Source organism: Thalassophryne amazonica, chromosome 17, assembly GCF_902500255.1.
Source record: "Thalassophryne amazonica chromosome 17, fThaAma1.1, whole genome shotgun sequence".
Lineage (NCBI taxonomy): Eukaryota > Metazoa > Chordata > Actinopteri > Batrachoidiformes > Batrachoididae > Thalassophryne > Thalassophryne amazonica.
Window position 1 is genome coordinate 51,159,602 of NC_047119.1, and position 23,702 is coordinate 51,183,303.

Consider the following 23,702-nt stretch of genomic DNA (forward strand, 5'->3'; position numbering starts at 1 on the left):
TTCCTTCAGGACGTGACATAAGTCGATCACAGGTCACGTCCCCTGCCAAGACTGGTACACATTTACAGCTGGGTGGACTGGGATGATGTACACAGGTAGCGTGAATCATCCTGGTCAATAGATTTGGTGTCCAGCTATCCCCACAGGGTAATCTACTCAAACTTCCTTTCTCTTGAGGTACCTCAATTCCCATCACCGGGTTCTTTAAAGATTCACCCAACTTTCACAGTGATCATAGGTCTCCCACAGCTCTTCTCTCTTCAATGCATCCCAAGTCATCAAAGACATCATTTGTGTCCTAACAGAACCAGCAAACCAAAATTAGCAAGAACAGTTGCTCCAAAAATCAAAACAAACAGTCCTTGTAGAGGAGCATGGTGTTATAAAGACGACATGCCCGGCACTGTGCTCAGAGAGCACAGCACTTTAAAATTTGGTCCATCCAATCTCCACCTTTATGGGATTACTCATACTAAAACACAACCCCAATAATACCCCAGAAGCTAAGAAGACGAGGTGTAATGAACCAGTCCAACAGCAATTTGGCTCAACATTGAGTCACTGCATCATAAAGTCTTGGGTAATGTTGCTGGGTTGAGATGGAAGAAGCTCCTGCACCCCTCCTGTGACCCAGAATGGGATGTGGGGAAGAATATGGATGGATGATTCAATTATTTCTACAAAAAAAAAAAGGTACAATTCTGAAATAACTGACATCTCCACAATGAGAGCATTTACTGAAGAAATAACTAAAGCTCAAGTCATGAGAATTACTGGTACAAGAGGGATGGGGGCAGAACAGGGCAGCCAAAATGAGTCTGTCTGCACTAACACAAATCGATGCATTGACTTTTTTATCACCCCGACTGAATTATCTGACTGTGAAACAGTGAGTGCTGAGGGCTGCCTTGCAGGACTTTTTCCCCTTCCTGTGCCCTTTCTACAAGTCTCCAAATATGCAGATTATTCATTTTTATTTCCTTTATTTTAGGTGATTTTTACTTTGTCTGATTTCATTATTAACTTGGCCCAGTTTAATATCTTATATATGTTTGCCCATTTGGGTTTAATTAGTGCTGCACTTTAATTTGTGTGGAAAAAGAACCTAAAAATATTCCAGGAATAATGATGACTCATGGACTGTAATATTTCAAATCAGAATAACAGCGGAAGTCTAATGCCACAATACAAACTAGAAAGGCACTCAGACTGTGAATAGTTCTGCCGATACTAAACAATCCTGGGATTTTGAATCTTCTCCCTTTTTGTTTGCCATTGCTACAGCAAATCTGATATGGATAATAATGTTTATTTGACACGCTTTACACCGGATGGCCTTCCCGATACAATTTCACATTACATGGAGAACGGGCATGGGCGATCTTGAACCAAGAACCATCTGTATTGGCAGTAAGCACACTTGAAAATTACACCACCAATAAGCACTGCTAACAGGGTAGCTCAGGTAGAAGAGAATCATGTGGTTTGCATTGGTTCGGGCTGAGGCAAAGTTGTTTTCATAATTCACAGGAGATCGAGCCCACAGAGAAAAATTGGTTGAAATAATAAAAGTATATATATATATATATATATATATATATATATATATATATATATACGAGGTCTGTTAGAAAAGTATCCGACCTTATTATTTTTTTAAAAAATCATATGGATTTGAATCACGTGTGATTGCGTCAGACAAGCTTGAACCCTCGTGCGCATGCGTGAGTTTTTTCACGCCTGTCGGTTGCGTCATTCGCCTGTGGGCAGGCTTTGAGTGAGGTGTGGTCCACCCCTCTCATCTATTTTTTATTGCAAATAAATGTCTGAACGATTTGGAGCTTTGCTGCTGTGGACGGATTTGCGCGTCGGGACGCAGCTGCTCATCGCGCGACGCCACAGCAAAACACCTCAGTTGGAAGCATTACAGGACAAGTTTGAACATGCCCAGCTGTTAAACAATTTCTCAGATACTCACTCGACTGAAAGCCATCGAAAACCACCTGAATCTTACGAATGGTTATCAACACAGAGGTGTTTTGCCATGAGTGGCTGGGTGCCGACACGCGAATCCGTCCGCACGTCTTTCATTACAAAATCTCCTTTAACAGTGGAATGTCCGGATAAACTGCTGATTACTGCTGGGTTGGCTCTTCTGTGTTACTGTCTTTATTCCTCACCTGTCTGTTTATTTTATGGTTCTGCAGTGTAGTTCTCTTTTACGATTAAAAATATGTATTGGCCAATGAGATAAATTTGTGCGCCGGATTTCAAGTAGATGCATAAAAGATGAAGTTGTGCTTTGAAAACATCAGTGTTACAGATACATGTCGATAAATGTCACATTTTGCTATGGAAAGAAAAAAAATCCTTTTCAGTCATTCTGCAAACAGACCAGTGGATATGAGCGATGTGGCTTACACTGGCCAGCCTTCACCGGTGGACACGGTGAAGAGCGTGAGGAAAGCCCAGAGAACGTTGTCATAGTGGAACTCATACTTCCTCCACTCCCTGGGCTGTGCTGTGACATCATCCCTGTCATAGTCCAGAAACTGGCCCCTGAGAGAGGAATGACAAAAAGGAAAAGACTGGCAGTAGGTCAGTGTGTGAATTTCTTTCTTCCAACTGCTACCATTAGGGGGTCACCACATCATCTCACCCTGTCCTCTGCATCTTAAGTCAAACCAACCACTTGCACATCCTACCGCACCAAACCACAAACCCCAGTTCTGCTACCTCCAGCTCTGCCTGTCTTCTTGTCAACACCATTGTCTCTTAGGCATACACCGTAGCTGGTCTCATTACAGACTTTCAAACTTTCCCTTTTGCTTTTGCAGAAACCATTCTATCCTTCTTCACTCCTACCAATCTTTTTCTTCTCTTTACCACACTCCCGATTACTTTGAGTGAGTGAGCAAAAGTATTTAAACATGTACTGTATATACCATCTTTAGCATTTGCACAAATGCATTCCATCTTGCTCATACTGAATTTCATTCACCTTCTCTCCAGAGCACATCTCCACCTCTCCGGGCTCATTTCAAAATGCTCTCTCCTCTCACTCCACAACATGAAGTCAACTGCAAACATCAAACTACATAGATCTGCCTGATCACCTTTCCAAACAAGAAAAGGCTCAGAGTTGATCCTTGATGTAATCCCACTTCCACCTTAAACACATCTGTCATTCCTACTGCGCATCTTTCTGCTTTCACACACTTCTCATTCATATCTTGGTCCACACTCACACACATCTCTGCCACTCCAGACTTCCTCATACAACAAAACAAATCTTCTCTTGGCACCCTGTTATAAGCTTTCTCTAAATCCACAAACACATAAAAGCAACTCCTTCTCTTCTTTAAAGTCATCCTACAAGCCACCATCAGATGGTGTTGAGCTATATTCTGTCAAACTTACAAAAATTTCTTTCAGAAGTCTCCTGCATTGTACGTAGGACATCTCTGTGCACCTTCGTCCACTCTTATATCATCCTAAGGTCTTTCTTGTTAAAATAAATATTCACCACAGCCAGTTACATCCATTTTGCTAAATTTACCACCATTTGCACCTTGGTTCTTTTCACCAGCTTGGGACTCCCCCCCAAGCTGAGAGCGGCGCATCTCAGGGTTGCTGCGTGGCCTTCACCCACTTGCCTCAATTCGGATAACGGACTTCTTCAAACTTAGTGCACATAAACGATGTCAAATGTGTATGTGCTGTCTTTAATTCTGATATGTGCCATTATTACTGTAAACAAGTAATAATTGTGGACTAATTGCTGTCTGAGGTAACTGGAGTGTAAACATAATTTCTCCACTGTGAGATCAATAAAGTATATCTCAACATAGCCATTGAAGTCTGCTCTAAACATTTCTCTTTCTTCCTTGAGAATGGTCTCTACCATCTCACCAAACTTGCACCAGAAATCTTCTTTCATATTTGTGGGGCATATGCACTGATGATATTCATTATCACCTCTTCCTTCAGGATCACTCCGACACCATTTGTCCTGCCATTCACACCATGATAGGACAGTGTGAATGCACCTCTGGTGCTTCTGGCCTGACTTACCCTCCACATGTTCGCTTGTACACACAGTATGTCTACATTGTTCCTCTCCATGTCAGCAGGTTCTCTCGTTTCAGCAATTGTGCTGCCAACATTCAAAGTTCTGACTCTCACCTCCAACCTTTTAACCTTCCTCCTGTCCTGATGCCTCAAGACATCCTCTCCTAATCTATGCTCTTTTACACCCTTCTTCTTGTGTGTGAATGCAAGTATAAAATACTTTGCATCTCAAATAATTTGTTAGCGATAATATTTCTTGCATTGCATGCTTACTGAACATGAAGTTATACATTTTTCCCTCTTATTTGGACTATGACAGATTGTGTTACCTGCAGTCCTTTTCCAGACCTTTGGACTTGTCTGTGCAGTAGAAGAACTTTCCCTTAAAGAGCTGCACAGCAATAACTGCGAAGATGAACATGAAGAGGATGTAGACGATGAGGATGTTCAGAACATTCTTCAGAGAGTTCACAACGCAGTCAAACACGGCCTGAAAATGATTCACACAAACATACAGATTGGTAAAAGCAGAGAATTCACACAAAAATAAAAGAGAACAAAAATCTTAATGGATAACTTGTTGACCTTTATAATTGCAAAAAGCAGAGGACCTGCACCGTTTCAAATGAAAACATAGCCATGGGGCTAAAAACTGGAACTGGGACACTGGGGCAAATAAAAGTTTGCTTAGAAATCATTAATGCAACCTGATTAAAACAAAACAAAAAACCTCTTAAATTCTTTCAGGCATTCCAGAACACATTCCTCTGCAAAAGGCCAAAAATGTCAAAAAATATATCTTGTGTCTGCTGCCAAAATATATGATGTTGACACTGCTCCAGGACAATGCGAATGAAGGCTGCTGCAGGTCCTCAGACACTGATCATCTGGGTTTTCCCAGCCATCGGATCAGGCTGAGGATCTGTCAAGGACCGTGTCTTTGTTGGCGTGCAACAACATTCTCATGTTAAACAAACCCATGCACAGGCATCTGTACTTTGACCCTGGATGTACAGTGGGGAAAATAAGTATTTGACCAGTCAGTTTTGCAGCTTTTCCCACCTACAAAGAATGGAGAGGTCTGTAATTTTTATCGTAGGTACACTTCAACTGTGAGAGACAGAATCTTAAAAAAAAAATCCAGAAAATCACATTGTATGATTTTTAAATAATTAATTTGCATTTTATTGCAGAAATAAGTATTTGAACACCTACCAACCAGCAAGAATTCTGGCTCTCACAGACCTGTTAATTTTTCTTTAAGAAGCCCTCTTATTCTGCACTCTTTACCTGTATTAATTGCACCTGTTTGAATTTGTTACCTGTATAAAATACACCTGTTCACACACTCAATCAATCACACTCCAACCTGTCCACCATAGCCAAGACCAAAGAGCTGTCTAAGGACACCAGGGACAAAACTGTAGACCTGCACAAGGCTGGGATGGACTACAGGACAACAGGCAAGCAGCTTGGTAGAAGACAACAACTGTTATGATTATTTATTATAAAGTGGAAGAAACACAAGATGACTGTCAATCTCCCTCGGTCTGGGATTCCATGCAAGATCTCACTTTGTGGGGTAAGGATGATTCTGAGAAAGCTCAGAACTACACAGGAGGACCTGGTCAATGACCTGAAGAGAGCTGGGACCACAGTCACAAAGATTACATTAGTAACACATGATGCTGTCATGGTTTAAAATCCTGCAGGGCAGCAAGGTCCCCCTGCTCAAGCCAGCACATGTCCAGGCCCGTTTGAAGTTCACCAGTAACCATCAGGATGATCCAGAGGAGGCATGGGAGAAGGTCATGTGGTCAGATGAGACCAGAATAGAGCTTTTTGGAATCAACTCCACTTACCATGTTTGGATGATGAGAACAACCCCAAGAAAACTATTCCAACCGTGAAGCATGGGGTGGAAACATCATACTCTGGGGGTGCTCTTCTGCAAAGGGGACAGGACAATTGCACCGTATTGAAGGGAGGATGGATGGGGTCATGTATTGTTAGATTTTGACAAACAACCTCCTTCCCTCAGTAAGAGCATTGAAGATGGGTCATGGCTGGGTCTTCCAGCATGACAATGACCCCAAACAAACAGCCAGGGCAACTAAGGAGGGGCTCCGTAAGAAGCATTTCAAGGTCCTGGAGTGGCCTGGCCAGTCTCCAGACCTGAACTCAACAGAAAATCTTTGGAAGGAGCTGAAACTCCAAACCTGAAAGATTTGGAGAAGATCTGTATGGAGGAGTGGACCAAATTCCCTGCTGCAGTGTGTGAAAACTTAGTCAAGAACTACAGGCAATGTCTGACCTCTGTAATGACAGACCAATGTTTCTGCACCAACTGTTAAGCTCTGTTTTTGTAGGGGGTCAAATACTTATTTCATGCAATAAAATGCAAATTAATTATTTTAAAATCATACAATGTGATTTTCTGGATTTTTTTTTTAGATTCTGTCTCTCACAGTTGAAGTGTACCTACAACCCCTGGCAAAAATTATGGAATCACCGGCCTCAGAGGATGTTCATTCATTTGTTTAATTTTGTAGAAAAAAAGCAGATCACAGACATGACACAAAACTAAAGTCATTTCAAATGGCAACTTTCTGGCTTTAAGAAACACTATAAGAAATCAAGAAAAAAGATTGTGGCAGTCAGTAACGGTTACTTTTTAGACCAAGCAGAGGAAAAAAATATGGAATCACTCAATTCTGAGGAAAAAATTATGGAATCACCCTGTAAATTTTCATCCCCCAAATTAACACCTGCATCAAATCAGATCTGCTCATTGACATTGACCCTATGCCATGACATTGACACTATGTGTCTTTTTGCAAGGAATGTTTTTGCAGTTTTTGCTCTATGGCAAGATGCATTATCATCTTGAAAAATGATTTCATCATCCCCAAACATCCTTTCAATTGTCCAAAATATCAACATAAACTTGTGCATTTATTGATGATGTAATGACAGCCATCTCCCCAGTGCCTTTACCTGACATGCAGCCCCATATCATCAATGACTGTGGAAATTTACATGTTCTCTTCAGGCAGTCATCTTTATAAATCTCATTGGAAAGGCACCAAACAAAAGTTTCAGCATCATCACCTTGCCCAATGCAGATTCGAGATTCATCACTGAATATGACTTTCATCCAGTCATCCACAGTCCACAATTGCTTTTCCTTAGCCCATTGTAACCTTGTTCTTTTCTGTTTAGGTGTTAATGATGCCTTTCCTTTAGCTTTTCTGTATGTAAATCCCATTTCCTTTAGGCGGTTTCTTACAGTTCGGTCACAGACGTTGACTCCAGTTTCCTCCCATTCGTTCCTCATTTGTTTTGTTGTACATTTTTCGATTTTTGAGACATATTGCTTTAAGTTTTCTGTCTTGACGCTTTGATGTCTTCCTTGGTCTACCAGTATGTTTGCCTTTAACAACCTTCCCATGTTGTTTGTATTTGGTCCAGAGTTTAGACACAGCTGACTGTGAACAACCAACATCTTTTGCAACATTGCGTGATGATTTACCCTCTTTTAAGAGTTTGATAATCCTCTCCTTTGTTTCAATTGACATCTCTTGTGTTGGAGCCATGATTCATGTCAGTCCACTTGGTGCAACAGCTCTCCAAGGTGTGTTCACTCCTTTTTAGATGCAGACTAATGAGCAGATCTGATATGATGCAGGTGTGGGGATGAAAATTTACAGGGTGATTCCATAATTTTTTCCTCAGAATTGAGTGATTCCATATTTTTTTCCTCTGCTTGGTCTAAAAAAGTAACCGTTACTGACTGCCACAATCTTTTTTTTCTTGATTTCTTATAGTGTTTCTTAAAGTCAGAAAGTTGCCATTTGAAATGACTTTAGTTTTGTGTCATGTCTGTGATCTGCTTTTTTTCTACAAAATTAAACAACTGAATGAACATCCTCCGAGGCCGGTGATTCCATAATTTTTGCCAGGGGTTGTACAATAAAAATTACAGACCTCTCCATTCTTTGTAGGTGGGAAAACCTGCAAAACTGACAGGGGGTCAAATACTTATTTTTCCCACTGTAGATATCCCTTCTGGGCATCAACCAAGAAACGATCTTCCTCGCCACCGAGGGATTGCCATGACAACATGTCAGCCTTTCTTCTATTAATATCAGAAATTATAATGTTCATGTATTAAATGGACAAAACTTCTACATAGAAATATTTTAGACATCTAGATTACATTCATTACTATTAATATTAAGTAGCAGATTTTCCATAGTATAAGTCACACCAGTCTGCTCTGTGTCAGCCTGATCCTGTCAGATCTCAGAAGCTAAGCAATGTGGGGCCCAGTTAGTACTTGTCTGGTAGACCTTTTTGGAACACCAAAGGCTGTGTTTGTTTCTCCAGGTAAAACTGGAGTTGCGTCAGGAAGGGCTTTCGGCGTAAAACTTGTGCCAAATACCAATGCGGATCTGGTTGTATCGACTGTGGTGCCCCCGAACAAACGGAAACAGCTGAAAGGACAAGTTGCACTAGAGTAAAACTTGCACTTGGGGGGTGTGCGGTGTATGCAAGTCAAAAGTTTTTTCTGTTTCTCTTGAGGCGAGTTTAACATTGGACAAAAACTCATTGCAGCACATGTGCGTGCCACAGCCTGTGCAGTTACTTAACATAAGGACAATAAATTCCAAAAATAAGCAAGATGAACAAATGAATGAACATTGGTCAACATACTGGATGTTATTTGATGCAGTGTAAAAAAACAAAATCAGATTGACACACATTGCTGACCCACACTGTTGGAATCTTTACAATAAAAAGTGAGTTCACTTGATTTTTTTTTTTTTAATGAGCTCCTTAAGTTGTGATTTTTGGGCATTTTAGTGTTGTTTTATTATTGGTACTTATTCTTTTAATATTGAAGTTTAATTTTAGTTTTTTGATTCCAGGGAAAATCATATATAAGTAGTTATTACTATTTTTAATAATAATAATCACATGATTTTTCTGTATACAAGTCGCACCACAGTATAAGTCACAGGACCTCCCACACTAGTATTAAATATGATATAGTAATTTTAATACTACTCCTGCAGTGTCTGTAGAAAGTTTGTATTCCTATAGAAAATTGGGAGCTAGAAAATTTTATTAAAAAAAGATCTTCACCAGATCAATACTGCATAATGCAACCCCTGGCAAAAATGATGGAATCACCGGCCTCGGAGGATGTTCATTCAGTTGTTTAATTTTGTAGAAAAAAAGCAGATCACAGACATGACACAAAACTAAAGTCATTTCAAATGGCAACTTTCTGGATTTAAGAAACACTATAAGAAATCAGGAAAAATAATTGTGGCAGTCAGTAACGGTTACTTTTTTAGACCAAGCAGAGGGAAAAAAATATGGAATCACTCAATTCTGAGGAATAAATTATGGAATCATGAAAAACAAAAGAACGTTCCAACACATCACTAGTATTTTGTTGCACCACCTCTGGCTTTTATAACAGCTTGCAGTCTCTGAGGCATGGACTTAATGAGTGACAAACTGCACTCTTCATCAATCTGGCTCCAACTTTCTCTGATTGCTGTTGCCAGATCAGCTTTGCAGGTTGGAGCCTTGTCATGGACCATTTTCTTCAACTTCCACCAAAGATTTTCAATTGGATTAAGATCCGGACTATTTGCAGGCCATGACATTGACCCTATGTGTCTTTTTGCAAGGAATGTTTTCACAGTTTTTGCTCTATGGCAAGATGCATTATCATCTTGAAAAATGATTTCATCATCCCCAAACATCCTTTCAATTGATGGCATAAGAAAACTGTCCAAAATATCAACGTAAACTTGTGCATTTATTGATGATGTAATGACAGCCATCTCCCCAGTGCCTTTACTTGACATGCAGCCCCATATCATCAATGACTATGGAAATTTACATGTTCTCTTCAGGCAGTCATCTTTATAAATCTTATTGGAACGGCACCAAACAAAAGTTCCAGCATCATCACCTTGCCCAATGCAGATTCGAGATTCATCACTGAATATGACTTTCATCCAGTCATCCACAGTCCACGATTGCTTTTCGTTAGCCCATTGTAACCTTGCTTTTTTTCTATTTAGGTGTTAATGATGGCTTTCGTTTAGCTTTTCTGTATGTAAATCCCATTTCCTTTAGGCGGTTTCTTACAGTTCGGTCACAGACGTTGACTCCAGTTTCCTCCCATTCGTTCCTCATTTGTTTTGTTGTGTATTTTCGATTTTTGAGACATATTGCTTTAAGTTTTCTGTCTTGACACTTTGATGTCTTCCTTGGTCTACCAGTATGTTTGCCTTTAACAACCTTCCCATGTTGTTTGTATTTGGTCCAGAGTTTAGACACAGCTGACTGTGAACAACCAACATCTTTTGCAACATTGCGTGATGATTTATCCTCTTTTAAGAGTTTGATAATCCTCTCCTTTGTTTCAATTGACATCTCTCGCGTTGGAGCCATGATTCATGTCAGTCCACTTGGTGCAACAGCTCTCCAAGGTGTGATCCCTCCTTTTTAGATGCAGACTAACGAGCAGATCTGAATTGACGCAGGTGTTAGTTTGGGGGATGAAAATCTACAGGGTGATTCCATAATTTATTCCTCAGAATTGAGTGAGTCCATAGTTTTTTCCCTCTGCTTGGTCTAAAAAAGTAACCGTTACTGACTGCCACAATTATTTTTCCTGATTTCTTATAGTGTTTCTTAAAGCCAGAAAGTTGCCATTTGAAATGACTTTAATTTTGTGTCATGTCTGTGATCTGCTTTTTTTTCTACAAAATTTAACAACTGAATGAACATCCTCCAAGGCCGGTGATTCCATAATTATTGCCAGGGGCTGTAATACCATATACCTCCACCACCAGACCAAGTGAATTCTAAATCAAGTGCTGTAAGATCCCATCACGAGAATGCAGAGCTTTCAAATGGAATTAGTTTTGCCATATTTTCACCACCCATACGTGGTTTTACCTGGTTAAAGAAAGGATATTGATTTGTTGATTGATTCATTGATTTTATATATATATATATATATATATATATATATATATATATATACACTTTTTTTATTCTGCACACAAAATATTCAAATAGAAAAAAAGGAACAATTCCACAAACTCATAAACAAAACTAGTGAGTCCGAAAGGGTGTGGGCTGAAGCAAAGCTTTTCAGCGCCCACCCCTGCTAGTACAAGTCCATCAATTCTAATCAGTCATATTTACATAAATACAAATTCACTACTACATGGCAACACACAGACATACACATCAATATACAGTTCACTTATAATTATATTTATATAGTACCAGATCACAAGAAAGTCAACTCAAGGCACTTTACGCAAGTAAGGACTAACCTTACCAACCCCCAGAGCAAGCACTAGGCAACTGTGGTGAGGTTTCTTCCCTATAAGGAAGAAACCTCAAGCAGACCAGGCTCTTGGGGGTGACCTGCTGCTTGGGCCGTGCCATATATACCTATATACATACATATATTCAACAAAAGTATAAACGCAACACTTTTGGTTTTGCTCCCATTTTGTATGAGATGAACTCAAAGATCTAAAACTTTTTCCACATACACAATATCACCATTTCCCTCAAATATTGTTCACAAACCAGTCTAAATCTGTGATAGTGAGCACTTCTCCTTTGCTGAGATAATCCATCCCACCTCACAGGTGTGCCATATCAAGATGCTGATTAGACACCATGATTAGTGCACAGGTGTGCCTTAGACTGCCCACAATAAAAGGCCACTCTGAAAGGTGCAGTTTTATCACACAGCACAATGCCACAGATGTCGCAAGATTTGAGGGAGCGTGAAATTGGCATGCTGACAGCAGGAATGTCAACCAGAGCTGTTGCTCGTGTATTGAATGTTCATTTCTCTACCATAAGCCGTCTCCAAAGGCGTTTCAGAGAATTTGGCAGTACATCCAATCAGCCTCACAACCGCAGACCACGTGTAACCACACCAGCCCAGGACCTCCACATCCAGCATGTTCACCTCCAAGATCGTCTGAGACCAGCCACTCGGACAGCTGCTGAAACAATCGGTTTGCATAACCAAAGAATTTCTGCACAAACTGTCAGAAACCGTCTCAGGGAAGCTCATCTGCATGCTCGTCATCCTCATCGGGGTCTCGACCTGACTCCAGTTCGTCGTCGTAACCGACTTGAGTGGGCAAATGCTCACATTCGCTGGCGTTTGGCACATTGAAGAGGTGTTCTCTTCACGGATGAATCCCGGTTCACACTGTCCAGGGCAGATGGCAGACAGCGTGTGTGGCGTCGTGTGGGTGAGCGGTTTTCTGATGTCAGTGTTGTGGATCGAGTGGCCCATGGTGGCTGTGGGGTTATGGTATGGGCAGGCATCTGTTATGGTTGAAGAACACAGGTGCATTTTATTGATGGCATTTTGAATGCACAGAGATACCGTGACGAGATCCTGAGGCCCATTGTTGTGCCATACATCCAAGAACATCACCTCATGTTGCAGCAGGATAATGCACGGCCCCATGTTGCAAGGATCTGTACACAATTCTTGGAAGCTGAAAATGTCCCAGTTCTTGCATGGCCGGCATACTCACCGGACATGTCACCCATTGAGCATGTTTGGGATGCTCTGGACCGGCGTATACGACAGCGTGTACCAGTTCCTGCCAATATCCAGCAACTTCGCACAGCCATTGAAGAGGAGTGGACCAACATTCCACAGGCCACAATTGACAACCTGATCAACTCTATACGAAGGAGATGTGTTGCACTGCATGAGGCAAATGGTGGTCACACCAGATACTGACTGGTATCCCCCCCCAATAAAACAAAACTGCACCTTTCAGAGTGGCCTTTTATTGTGGACAGTCTAAGGCACACCTGTGCACTAATCATGGTGTCTAATCAGCATCTTGATATGGCACACCTGTGAGGTGGGATGGGTTATCTCAGCAAAGTAGAAGTGCTCACTATCACAGATTTAGACTGGTTTGTGAACAATATTTGAGGGAAATGGTGATATTGTGTATGTGGAAAAAGTTTTAGATCTTTGAGTTCATCTCATACAAAATGGGAGCAAAACCAAAAGTGTTGCGTTTATATTTTTGTTGAGTGTATATACTTTACATACATAAATATATCCATATATATACATACATATACATGGTCACTTATATAAATATATGCATATACACCTTACATACATACATACATATACACATATATATACGAGGTCTGTGAGAAAACTATCCGACGTTTTTATTTTATATACTATATGGATTTGAATCATGTGCGCTTGCATCAGACAAGCTTGAACCTTCGTGCGCATGCGTGAGTTTTTGCACGCCTGTCGGTTGCGTCATTCACCTGTGGGCAGGCTTTGAGTGAGTACTGGTCCACCCCCCTCGTTGGATTTTTATTGTTTAGGAATGGCGGAGCGACTGCCGCTTTGTTCCATGAAAATTTTTTCAGAAACCATTTGGAAGATTCAGATGGCTTTCGGTGAAGATTCTATCGGTATCACATGGATTAAGGACCATTAAAACTGGATTATAAATGGCCCACGGTGGCAGAGGGCAGCACTGCGCCCCGAGCGGCCATCGACAGGCTGGAACGAGCAGATCACTTCCAAATTTAAGGCTCTGTTGATGCAGGACGTCGTGTGACTAGCAGAGAAGTTTCAGAAGAGGTCGGGATCAGCACTTTATCGGCACATTCCACTGTTAAAGGAGATTTTGTAATGAAAGACGTGCGGACGGATTCGCGCGTCGCGACGCAGCCTCTCATGGCGCGGGACAAACCATTCGTAAGATTCAGACGGATTTCGGTGGCTTTTCATTCAAGTGAGTATCCTAGAAATTGTTTAACAGCTGGGCATGTTCCAACTTGTCCTGTGAGACTTCCAACACAGAGGTGTTGTTTGTCCCGCACCATATAGTTTTTGAAAAAAATAAAAATGTCGGATACTTTTCTAATAGACCTCGTACATATACATACATACATATACACACATATATACACATATACATTAACACATACACACACATCTACATACAAACGCATACACATACCCACACATATACATACAAACGCATGCACATACCCACACTTTCAAATATACAGTAAGTCCCACTTATAAATTGAATATTCCCTATAAATCAAATTATATTTGCTTCTTTATGATACCTAGACATGATGTTCTTTTTGAGTAGTTTCTTAAATCTTACTAAGGTACCACTCATTCTAACCTCTGTTGAACATTCGTTCCATTTCTTCACCCCAACCACAGACACACAAAAACCCTTTACATTTGTTCTTACTAGTGGTTTCATAAAAATTGCACAACCTCTTAAACTATAACTGGATTCCCTCAATCTGAACAGACTCTGGACATGTCTCGGTAAGGCTTGGTTTTTCGCTGGAAACAAAGTTTGAATTGTAATGTAATCGACCAAATCTATGAATTTTAATAAATTTAAATACACAAATAGAGAATGAGTTGATTCACGATAATGTTTATTGCAGATGATTCGTATGGCTCGTTTTTGCAAAAGGAATATTGGATTGGTGTTTGATTTGTAAGTGTTTCCCCACGACTCAACACAATATGTCATATATGGTACCATCAGAGAATGATAGAAAGTAAGTAACTCTTCTTGTGGCAGTACATATTTGGCTTTATACAAAATGGCTATAGATTTGACAATTTTGATTTGACATAATTTATATGTGGTTTCCAGCTACGTTTATTATCAATTATAACACCTAAAAATTTATTCTCTGTTACTAACTCAATTTCCTTATTGTTTATAGTTAAATTTTTACATTCGGGTGCCTGTTTATTTCCATATATAATACATTTGGTTTTCCCAAGGTTGAGTGACAACTTATTAGCATCAAACCAAACCTTAAATTTTTCCAGTTCTTTCTCCACTATGTCCAGAAGCTGTTCAAGATTTTCACCGCTACAAAACACAGTTGTATCATCCACAAAAAGGACACATCTCAGTGAACTCGACACCCAACTTATATCATTTATATAGAGTATAAGCAACAAAGGACCCACCACTGAGCCCTGCGGCACCCCACATGTGACTTCCCTGAGTTCAGAATTTGTATTATTGAATTGAACATACTGAAATCTGCCTTGTAAATAACTAGTTATCCATTCATATGCCAGACCTCTGATTCCATATTTCTGCAGTTTAGTTAATAGTATTCCATGGTTAATTGTGTCAAACACTTTCTGTAAATCAAAAAACCCACCTACTGTATATTGTTTATTGTCAAAGCCTGTGATGTAGTTCGAGACATCCTGAATCCATATTGTTCTTCACAAATGATGTTATGCTTCAGTAAATAATCATTTAATCTTTTAGCAAATATTTTTTCCAAAATTTTGAAAAATTGTGGCAGGAGTGTTATAGGTCTATAATTAGAAAATGTGTGTTTGTCACCAGTTTTATACAGAGGAATTACTTTGGCTATTTTCATTTGAGAAGGAAATTTACCAGTACTTAGTGACATATTGCAAATGTAATTGAACGGTTTTACTATACAATCAATAACCCTCCGCTCTCATCTGTTACCGCCCGTGCGTAGGACCGTGGTTGATGTGAAGACCGGTGATGATGACGTCGTTAATTCTGGTGTACTGCTCCAATTCAGCCACTCTATTATCCAGCTGCACCAGACGCCGGTCTTTCTCGGCATTCTGGAGCCTGAATGCCTTCACCACCTCCACCAGATCCATGATTGATTTCTGTTGCTGCTTCACAACAGAAATCTCCTCTGATAGAAAGTCCAGAGATTTTTTAATATCGTCACCTTCCTCCGCCGTCAGAACCTTCTTAGGCCCCATGGTCGGCTTGTGGGCTGCTTGGCGATCGCCGATGTTAACAGTCTGCCTTGTTGGTCACCGGGATGGATCTGCGCTGTGCTGGTGCCGCATGGCCTCGGTGTTTCCGCACCGATGGATCCGCGGTGGCTGCACGAGGCCTCGGGGAAGTCACCACGTTGTATGGGCCTCGGACGTTGTTGCTGTCCAGTTGTGGGGCTAAGTTGCCGGTTGAGGTGGTATTCCCACTGTCCGGGTTGGCAAACACCGGCATGGCAGATGGCAACTACAAACACCACCTCTGAGGCACAAAAACTCAGGTACAAACTTTTTGCAGCTTGCTCTCTGACACGCAGCTCCTGACTCGACACGCAGCTGACATATTTGTACATATTTGTATATGTACTTCCCACCAACACTCAGTTTATTTTCATATTCAAATACACCCTATGAGAAGCTGCTGTAGGTAATGAAGAACTTCTGTTTTTGACCTCTCCAGATCATACGTGCTTTCCCATACAGGAAATCAAAGCTTGGTGGCGATGAAGTCGGTTTGGGTCTTTGTGGCTATTTTGTTGTCAGTTTGAGCTGTGCTCACTCTGTCAGATGAAGTGCACTGCTGATCCATCCTGACACGTCCGAAGTCAAACCAATTAAAATGCTGCCATCAATGTTTTTCTTTCCCACACGAGGACAGAACCTAATTCTCTCCTCTTCTACCGGCCTGTTTGTCAAAGTCACTCTCGTCCAACCAGCCAAGAGTTGCAGATAAGCAGCAAACAGCCACACCTGGTCTCTTCCAATCATCTCCCTCCTGTTATCTCAATCAATTCTTTCATCTTTTATCAGCGTATTGTGTTTGGCTGACAGGAAGCAGCTGACGATAGTTTTGTTTATGCAGATTCTTCATGCTTTCTAATTTCACACTGACAGCAACCGACACTGGCTTGTGTGTATATCATAAATTAATGTTCTAATATTTTTAATACGCAAGTTCATATACAATATGGCAAATCACCCAAACATCCGTTTTCCAGCGCTCCTCTGGGTCCAGGTTATGGTGGCAGGAAGCCAACTAAAATAAACCTGGTATTCATGAATAACAGTGACGCGTTTCCAAGAAAAAAAGGACAAATAATCCCAACATCATATATTAAGTGCACCCTCGGGCGTCCTCACAGCTGGACCTGCCTGGGAAATCTCCAAAGAGAGGCACCCAGAAGGCATCCTAATCAGAGGCATGAATCACCTTCTGACCACGTGGGTGTTTTTAACATTTTATCATATTTAGTTTTGCCAGGTAGAAGAGTGGGAGTGTAGCAGCAGCAGCAGCTCTGTGGCACCAACAATGGCAGCTACAAACAACCATGTAATTAAATAACTCACATGCATGTCCGCAGTCAGGCAAGCATTAGGACCTCACCAGTCCAACTGAGGCTCAATGATCAATCGTTCTGGAAATCAGAATCTGAGACTTTATGAGGGGTACTAAAAACCATCCTTCAGTTTTTTTCCATGATCGGTGTCAATGGTTGGATAATGAAGATAAAATGTAGTAAGTCCCATAAACAAGAAGTCCCATTCAGACAATGAAGTCCATCAGACCAGAGCTTATACCCAGATGCCATAACGTGAGATACCAGTCTATTGCGGTTTGCTTTGCCATCCAAGCCTAGTACCTATTTACTACTGGGTGAACTGGGACATTGCAGATAAAGCGTCTTGTCCCTGGTCAATATATTGGCAGTCAAGCCCCTACACCATAGAGCTCCTATCCCAAAGAGACCAGTATATATCTCAGGTGGTTCCACTTAATGAGAAGGAGCTGTGGTTGCAGTCTGAGCTCCTCAAAGATGTTAAAGCTCCTCAGTCTACCTCTAAAGGCCATTACACAGTGCACTGGTGGCCGAAGGTGACGACTAGATGTCTTTGATATTAGGGGTCTTTGGAGGATCCTTGGGTACCACTGCAATGAAACTGTGTCAAACGAATGGTTATTTAGGAAGACTCAGATGAAGAGCATCACTTGCATTGTGAGGGAACATCAGCTACAACATTTTGGCCATGGGACAGCTAGCCAATCAGCCCACAAAACCAGTGCAACTGTTAAAAAGTCTCACATCTAAACATTTGCTGACATTAATGCCATAGACCGTGTTATTTACATTAATGTGGTGTTTGCAGGTCTGCGGCTTTTGAGATTGAGAGACACCTGGATAGAGCTTATGGAGTTATGAGGTTGTTGGACAAAGGTGTTTGGTGATGTAGATCTTTGCAGGAGTATAAACACACACACACACACACACACACACACACACACACACACACACACACACACACACACACACACACACACACACACACACACACACACACACACACACACACACACACACACACATTATACGAGGTCTATTAGAAAAGAAACCGACAGTTTTATTTTTTTAAAAACTATATGGATTTGAATCACATGTGATTACATCAGCCAAGCTGGTTTTTAAAAAAAATAATGTCGGATACTTTTCTAACAGACCTCGTGTATATATATATATATATATATATATATATATATATATATATATATATATATATATCAATCAATCAACTCAATCAACTTTTTTCTTATATAGCGCCAAATCACAACAAACAGTTGCCCCAAGGCGCTCCACATTGCAAGGCAAGGCCATACAATAATTATGAAAAAAAAAAAAAAACCCAACGGTCAAAAAGACCCCCTATGAGCAAGCACTTGGCCACAGTGGGAAGGAAAAACTCCCTTTTAACAGGAAGAAACCTCCAGCAGAACCAGGCTCAGGGAGGGGCAGTCTTCTGCTGAGACTGGTTGGGGCTGAGGGAAAGAACCAGGAAAAAGAGATCGATCACTAATGATTAAATGCAGAGTGATGCATACGGAGCAAAAAGAGAAAGAAACAGTGCATCATGGGAACCCCCCCACAGTCTACGTCTAAAGCAACATAACCAAGGGATGGTCCAGGGTCACCCGATCCAGCCCTAACTATAAGCCTTAGCGAAAAGGAAAGTTTTAAGCCTAATCTTAAAAGTAGAGAGGGTATCTGTCTCCCTGATCTGAATTGGGAGCTGGTTCCACAGGAGAGGAGCCTGAAAGCTGAATTCTCTGCCTCCCATTCTACTCTTACAAACCCTAGGAACTACAAGTAAGCCCGCAGTCTGAGAGCGAAGCGCTCTAATGGGGTAATATGGTACTACGAGGTCCCTAAGATAAGATGGGACCTGATTATTCAAAACCTTATAAGTAAGAAGAAGAATTTTAAATTCTATTCTAGCATTAACAGGAAGCCAATGAAGGGAGGCCAACACGGGTGAGATATGCTCTCTCCTGCTAGTCCCCGTCAGTACTCTAGCTGCAGCATTCTGAACCAACTGAAGGCTTTTTAGGGAACTTTTAGGACAACCTGATAATAATGAATTACAATAGTCCAGCCTAGAGGAAATAAATGCATGAATTAGTTTTTCAGCATCACTCTGAGACAAGACCTTTCTGATTTTAGAGATATTGCGTAAATGCAAAAAGGCAGTCCTACATATTTGTTTAATATGCACTTTGAATGACATATCCTGATCAAAAATAACTCCAAGATTTCTCACAGTATTACTAGAGATCAGGGAAATGCCATCCAGAGTAACGATCTGGTTAGACACCATGCTTCTAAGATTTGTGGGGCCAAGTACAATAACTTCAGTTTTATCTGAGTTTAAAAGCAGGAAATTAGAGGTCATCCATGTCTTTATGTCTGTAAGACAATCCTGCAGTTTAGCTAATTGGTGTGTATCCTCTGGCTTCATGGATAGATAAAGCTGGGTATCATCTGCGTAACAATGAAAATTTAAGCAATACCGTCTAATAATACTGCCCAAGGGAAGCATGTATAAAGTGAATAAAATTGGTCCTAGCACAGAACCTTGTGGAACTCCATAATTAACTTTAGTCTGTGAAGAAGATTCCCCATTTACATGAACAAACTGTAATCTATTAGACAAATATGATTCAAACCACCGCAGCGCAATGCCTTTAATACCTATGACATGCTCTAATCTCTGTAATAAAATTTTATGGTCAACAGTATCAAAAGCAGCACTGGGGTCCAACAGAACAAGCACAGAGATAAGTCCACTGTCCGAAGCCATAAGAAGATCATTTGTAACCTTCACTAATGCTGTTTCTGTACTATGATGAATTCTAAAACCTGACTGAAACTCTTCAAATAGACCATTCCTCTGCAGGTGATCAGTTAGCTGTTTTACAACTACCCTCTCAAGAATCTTTGAGAGAAAAGGAAGGTTGGAGATTGGCCTATAATTAGCTAAGATAGCTGGGTCAAGTGATGGCTTTTTAAGTAATGGTTTAATTACTGCCACCTTAAAGGCCTGTGGTACATAACCAACTAACAAAGATAGATTGATCATATTTAAGATTGAAGCATTAAATAATGGTAGGACTTCCTTGAGCAGCCTGGCAGGAATGGGGTCTAATAAGCATGTTGATGGTTTGGATGAAGTAACTAATGAAAATAACTCAGACAGAACAATCGGAGAGAAAGAGTCTAACCAAATACCGGCATCACTGAAAGCAGCCAAAGATAACGATACATCTTTGGGATGGTTATGAGTAATTTTTTCTCTAATAGTCAAAATTTTGTTAGCAAAGAAAGTCATGAAGTCATTACTAGTTAAAGTTAATGGAATACTCAGCTCAATAGAGCTCTGACTCTTTGTCAGCCTGGCTACAGTGCTGAAAAGAAACCTGGGGTTGTTCTTATTTTCTTCAATTAGTGATGAGTAGAAAGATGTCCTAGCTTCACGAAGGGCTTTCTTATAGAGCAACAAACTCTTTTTCCAGGCTAAGTGAAGATCTTCTAAATTAGTGAGACGCCATTTCCTCTCCAACTTACGGGTTATCTGCTTTAAGCTACGAGTTTGTGAGTTATACCACGGAGTCAGACACTTCTGATTTAAAGCTCTCTTTTTCAGAGGAGCTACAGCATCCAAAGTTGTCTTCAATGAGGATGTAAAACTATTGACAAGATACTCTAACTCCCTTACAGAGTTTAGGTAGCTACTCTGCTCTGTGTTGGTATATGACATTAGAGAACATAAAGAAGGAATCATATCCTTAAACCTAGTTACAGCGCTTTCTGAAAGACTTCTAGTGTAATGAAACTTATTCCCCACTGCAGGGTAGTCCATCAGGGTAAATGTAAATGTTATTAAAAAATGATCAGACAAAAGGGAGTTTTCAGGGAATACTGTTAAGTCTTCTATTTCCATACCATAAGTCAGAACAAGATCTAAAATATGATTAAAGTGGTGGGTGGACTCATTTACTTTTTGAGCAAAGCCGATAGAGTCTAATAATAGATTAAATGCAGTGTTGAGGCTGTCATTCTCAGCATCTGTGTGGATGTTAAAATCGCCCACTATAATTATCTTATCTGAGCTAAGCACTAAGTCAGACAAAAGGTCTGAAAATTCACAGAGAAACTCACAGTAACGACCAGGTGGACGATAGATAATAACAAATAAAACTGGTTTTTGGGACTTCCAATTTGGATGGACAAGACTAAGAGACAAGCTTTCAAATGAATTAAAGCTCTGTCTAGGTTTTTGATTAATTAATAAGATGGAATGGAAGATTGCTGCTAATCCTCCGCCTCGGCCCGTGCTACGAGCATTCTGACAGTTAGTGTGACTCGGGGGTGTTGACTCATTTAAACTAACATATTCATCCTGCTGTAACCAAGTTTCTGTTAGGCAGAATAAATCAATACGTTGATCAATTATTATATCATTTACCAACAGGGACTTAGAAGAAAGAGACCTAATGTTTAATAGACCACATTTAACTGTTTTAGTCTGTGGTGCAATTGAAGGTGCTATATTATTTTTTCTTTTTGAATTTTTATGCTTAAATAGATTTTTGCTAGTTATTGGTGGTCTGGGAGCAGGCACCGTCTCTACGGGGATGGGGTAATAAGGGGATGGCAGGGGGAGAGAAGCTGCAGAGAGGTGTATAAGACCACAGCTCTGCCTCCTGGTCCCAACGCTAGACAGTCACAGTTTGGAGGATCCCAAAAAATTGGCCAGATTTCTAGAAATGAGAGCTGCTCCCTCTAAAGTGGGATGGATGCCGTCTCTCCTAACAAGACCAGGTTTTCCCCAGAAGCTTTGCCAATTATCAATGAAGCCCACCTCATTTTTTGGACACCACTCAGACAGCCAGCAATTCAAGGAGAACATGCGGCTAAACATGTCACTCCCGATCTGATTGGGGAGGGGCCCAGAGAAAACAACAGAGTCCGACATTGTTTTTGCAAAGTTACACATCGATTCAATGTTAATTTTAGTGACCTCCGATTGGCGTAACCGAGTGTCATTACTGCCGACGTGAATTACAATCTTACCAAATTTACGCTTAGCCTTAGCCAGCAATTTCAAATGTCCTTCGATGTCGCCTGCTCTGGCCCCCGGAAGACAATTGACAATGGTTGCTGGTGTCGCTAACTTCACATTTCTCAAAACAGAGTCGCCAATAACCAGAGTTTGATCCTCGGCGAGTGTATCGTCGAGTGGGGAAAAACGGTTAGAGATGTGAACGGGTTGACGTGTACACGGGGCTTCTGTTTAGGGCTACGCTTCCTCCTCACAGTCACCCAGTCAGCCTGCCTTCCCGACTGCACGGGGTCTGCCAGGGGGGAACTAACGGCGGCTAAGCTACCTTGGTCCGCACCGACTACAGGGGCCTGGCTAGCTGTAGAATTTTCCACGGTGCGGAGCCGAGCCTCCAATTCGCCCAGCCTGGCCTCCAAAGCTACGAATAAGCTGCACTTATTACAAGTACCGTTACTGCTAAAAGAGGCCGAGGAATAACTAAACATTTCACACCCAGAGCAGAAAAGTACGGGAGAGACAGGAGAAGCCGCCATGCTAAAACGGCTAAGAGCTAGTAGCTACGCTAAGCTAGCGGATTCCCAAACAGGGAATCCGACACTAGACAGGCTGTGGAGCAGCACAGGTAACGCACGACAACAGTGCTAAAATAAAATAAAAATCCACTAGACAGGCTGTGGAGCAGCACAGGTAACGCACAACAACAGTGCTAAAAAATAAAATAAAATAAAAATAAAAATCCACTGGACAGGCTGTGGAGCAGCACAGGCAACGCACGACAACAGTGCTAAAACAAAATAAAAATCCACTAGACAGGCTGTGGAGCAGCACAGGTAACGCACGACAACAGTGCTAAATAAAAATCCACTGGACAGGCTGTGGAGCAGCACAGGTAACGCACGACAACAGTGCTAAAAAAAATAAAATAAAAATCAAAATCCACTGGACAGGCTGTGGAGCAGCACAGGTAACGCACGACAACAGTGCTAAAACAAAATAAAAATCCACTAGACAGGCTGTGGAGCAGCACAGGTAACGCACAACAACAGTGCTAAAAAATAAAATAAAATAAAAATAAAAATCCACTGGACAGGCTGTGGAGCAGCACAGGCAACGCACGACAACAGCGCTAAATAAAAATCCACTGGACAGGCTGTGGAGCAGCACAGGTAACGCACGACAACAGCGCTAAATAAAAATCCACTGGACAGGCTGTGGAGCAGCACAGGTAACGCACGACAACAGCGCCAAAAAAAATAAAATCAAAATCAAAATCCACTGGACAGGCTGTGGAGCAGCACAGGTAACGCACGACAACAGCGCTAAATAAAAATCCACTGGACAGGCTGTGGAG

The 23,702-nt window shown here is 41.1% G+C and overlaps 1 protein-coding gene across 1 annotated transcript in view; it reads right to left on the reverse strand.

The window, feature by feature from the left end:
- The window catches only part of LOC117530142 (voltage-dependent N-type calcium channel subunit alpha-1B-like), a 439,538-nt gene that overhangs the window by 85,615 nt on the left and 330,221 nt on the right, over positions 1–23,702 (reverse strand). Inside the window, 2 exon segments of the mRNA XM_034193105.1 lie at positions 2,422–2,559; positions 4,401–4,561. Of these exon segments, the coding sequence (XP_034048996.1) occupies positions 2,422–2,559; positions 4,401–4,561 (299 nt within the window).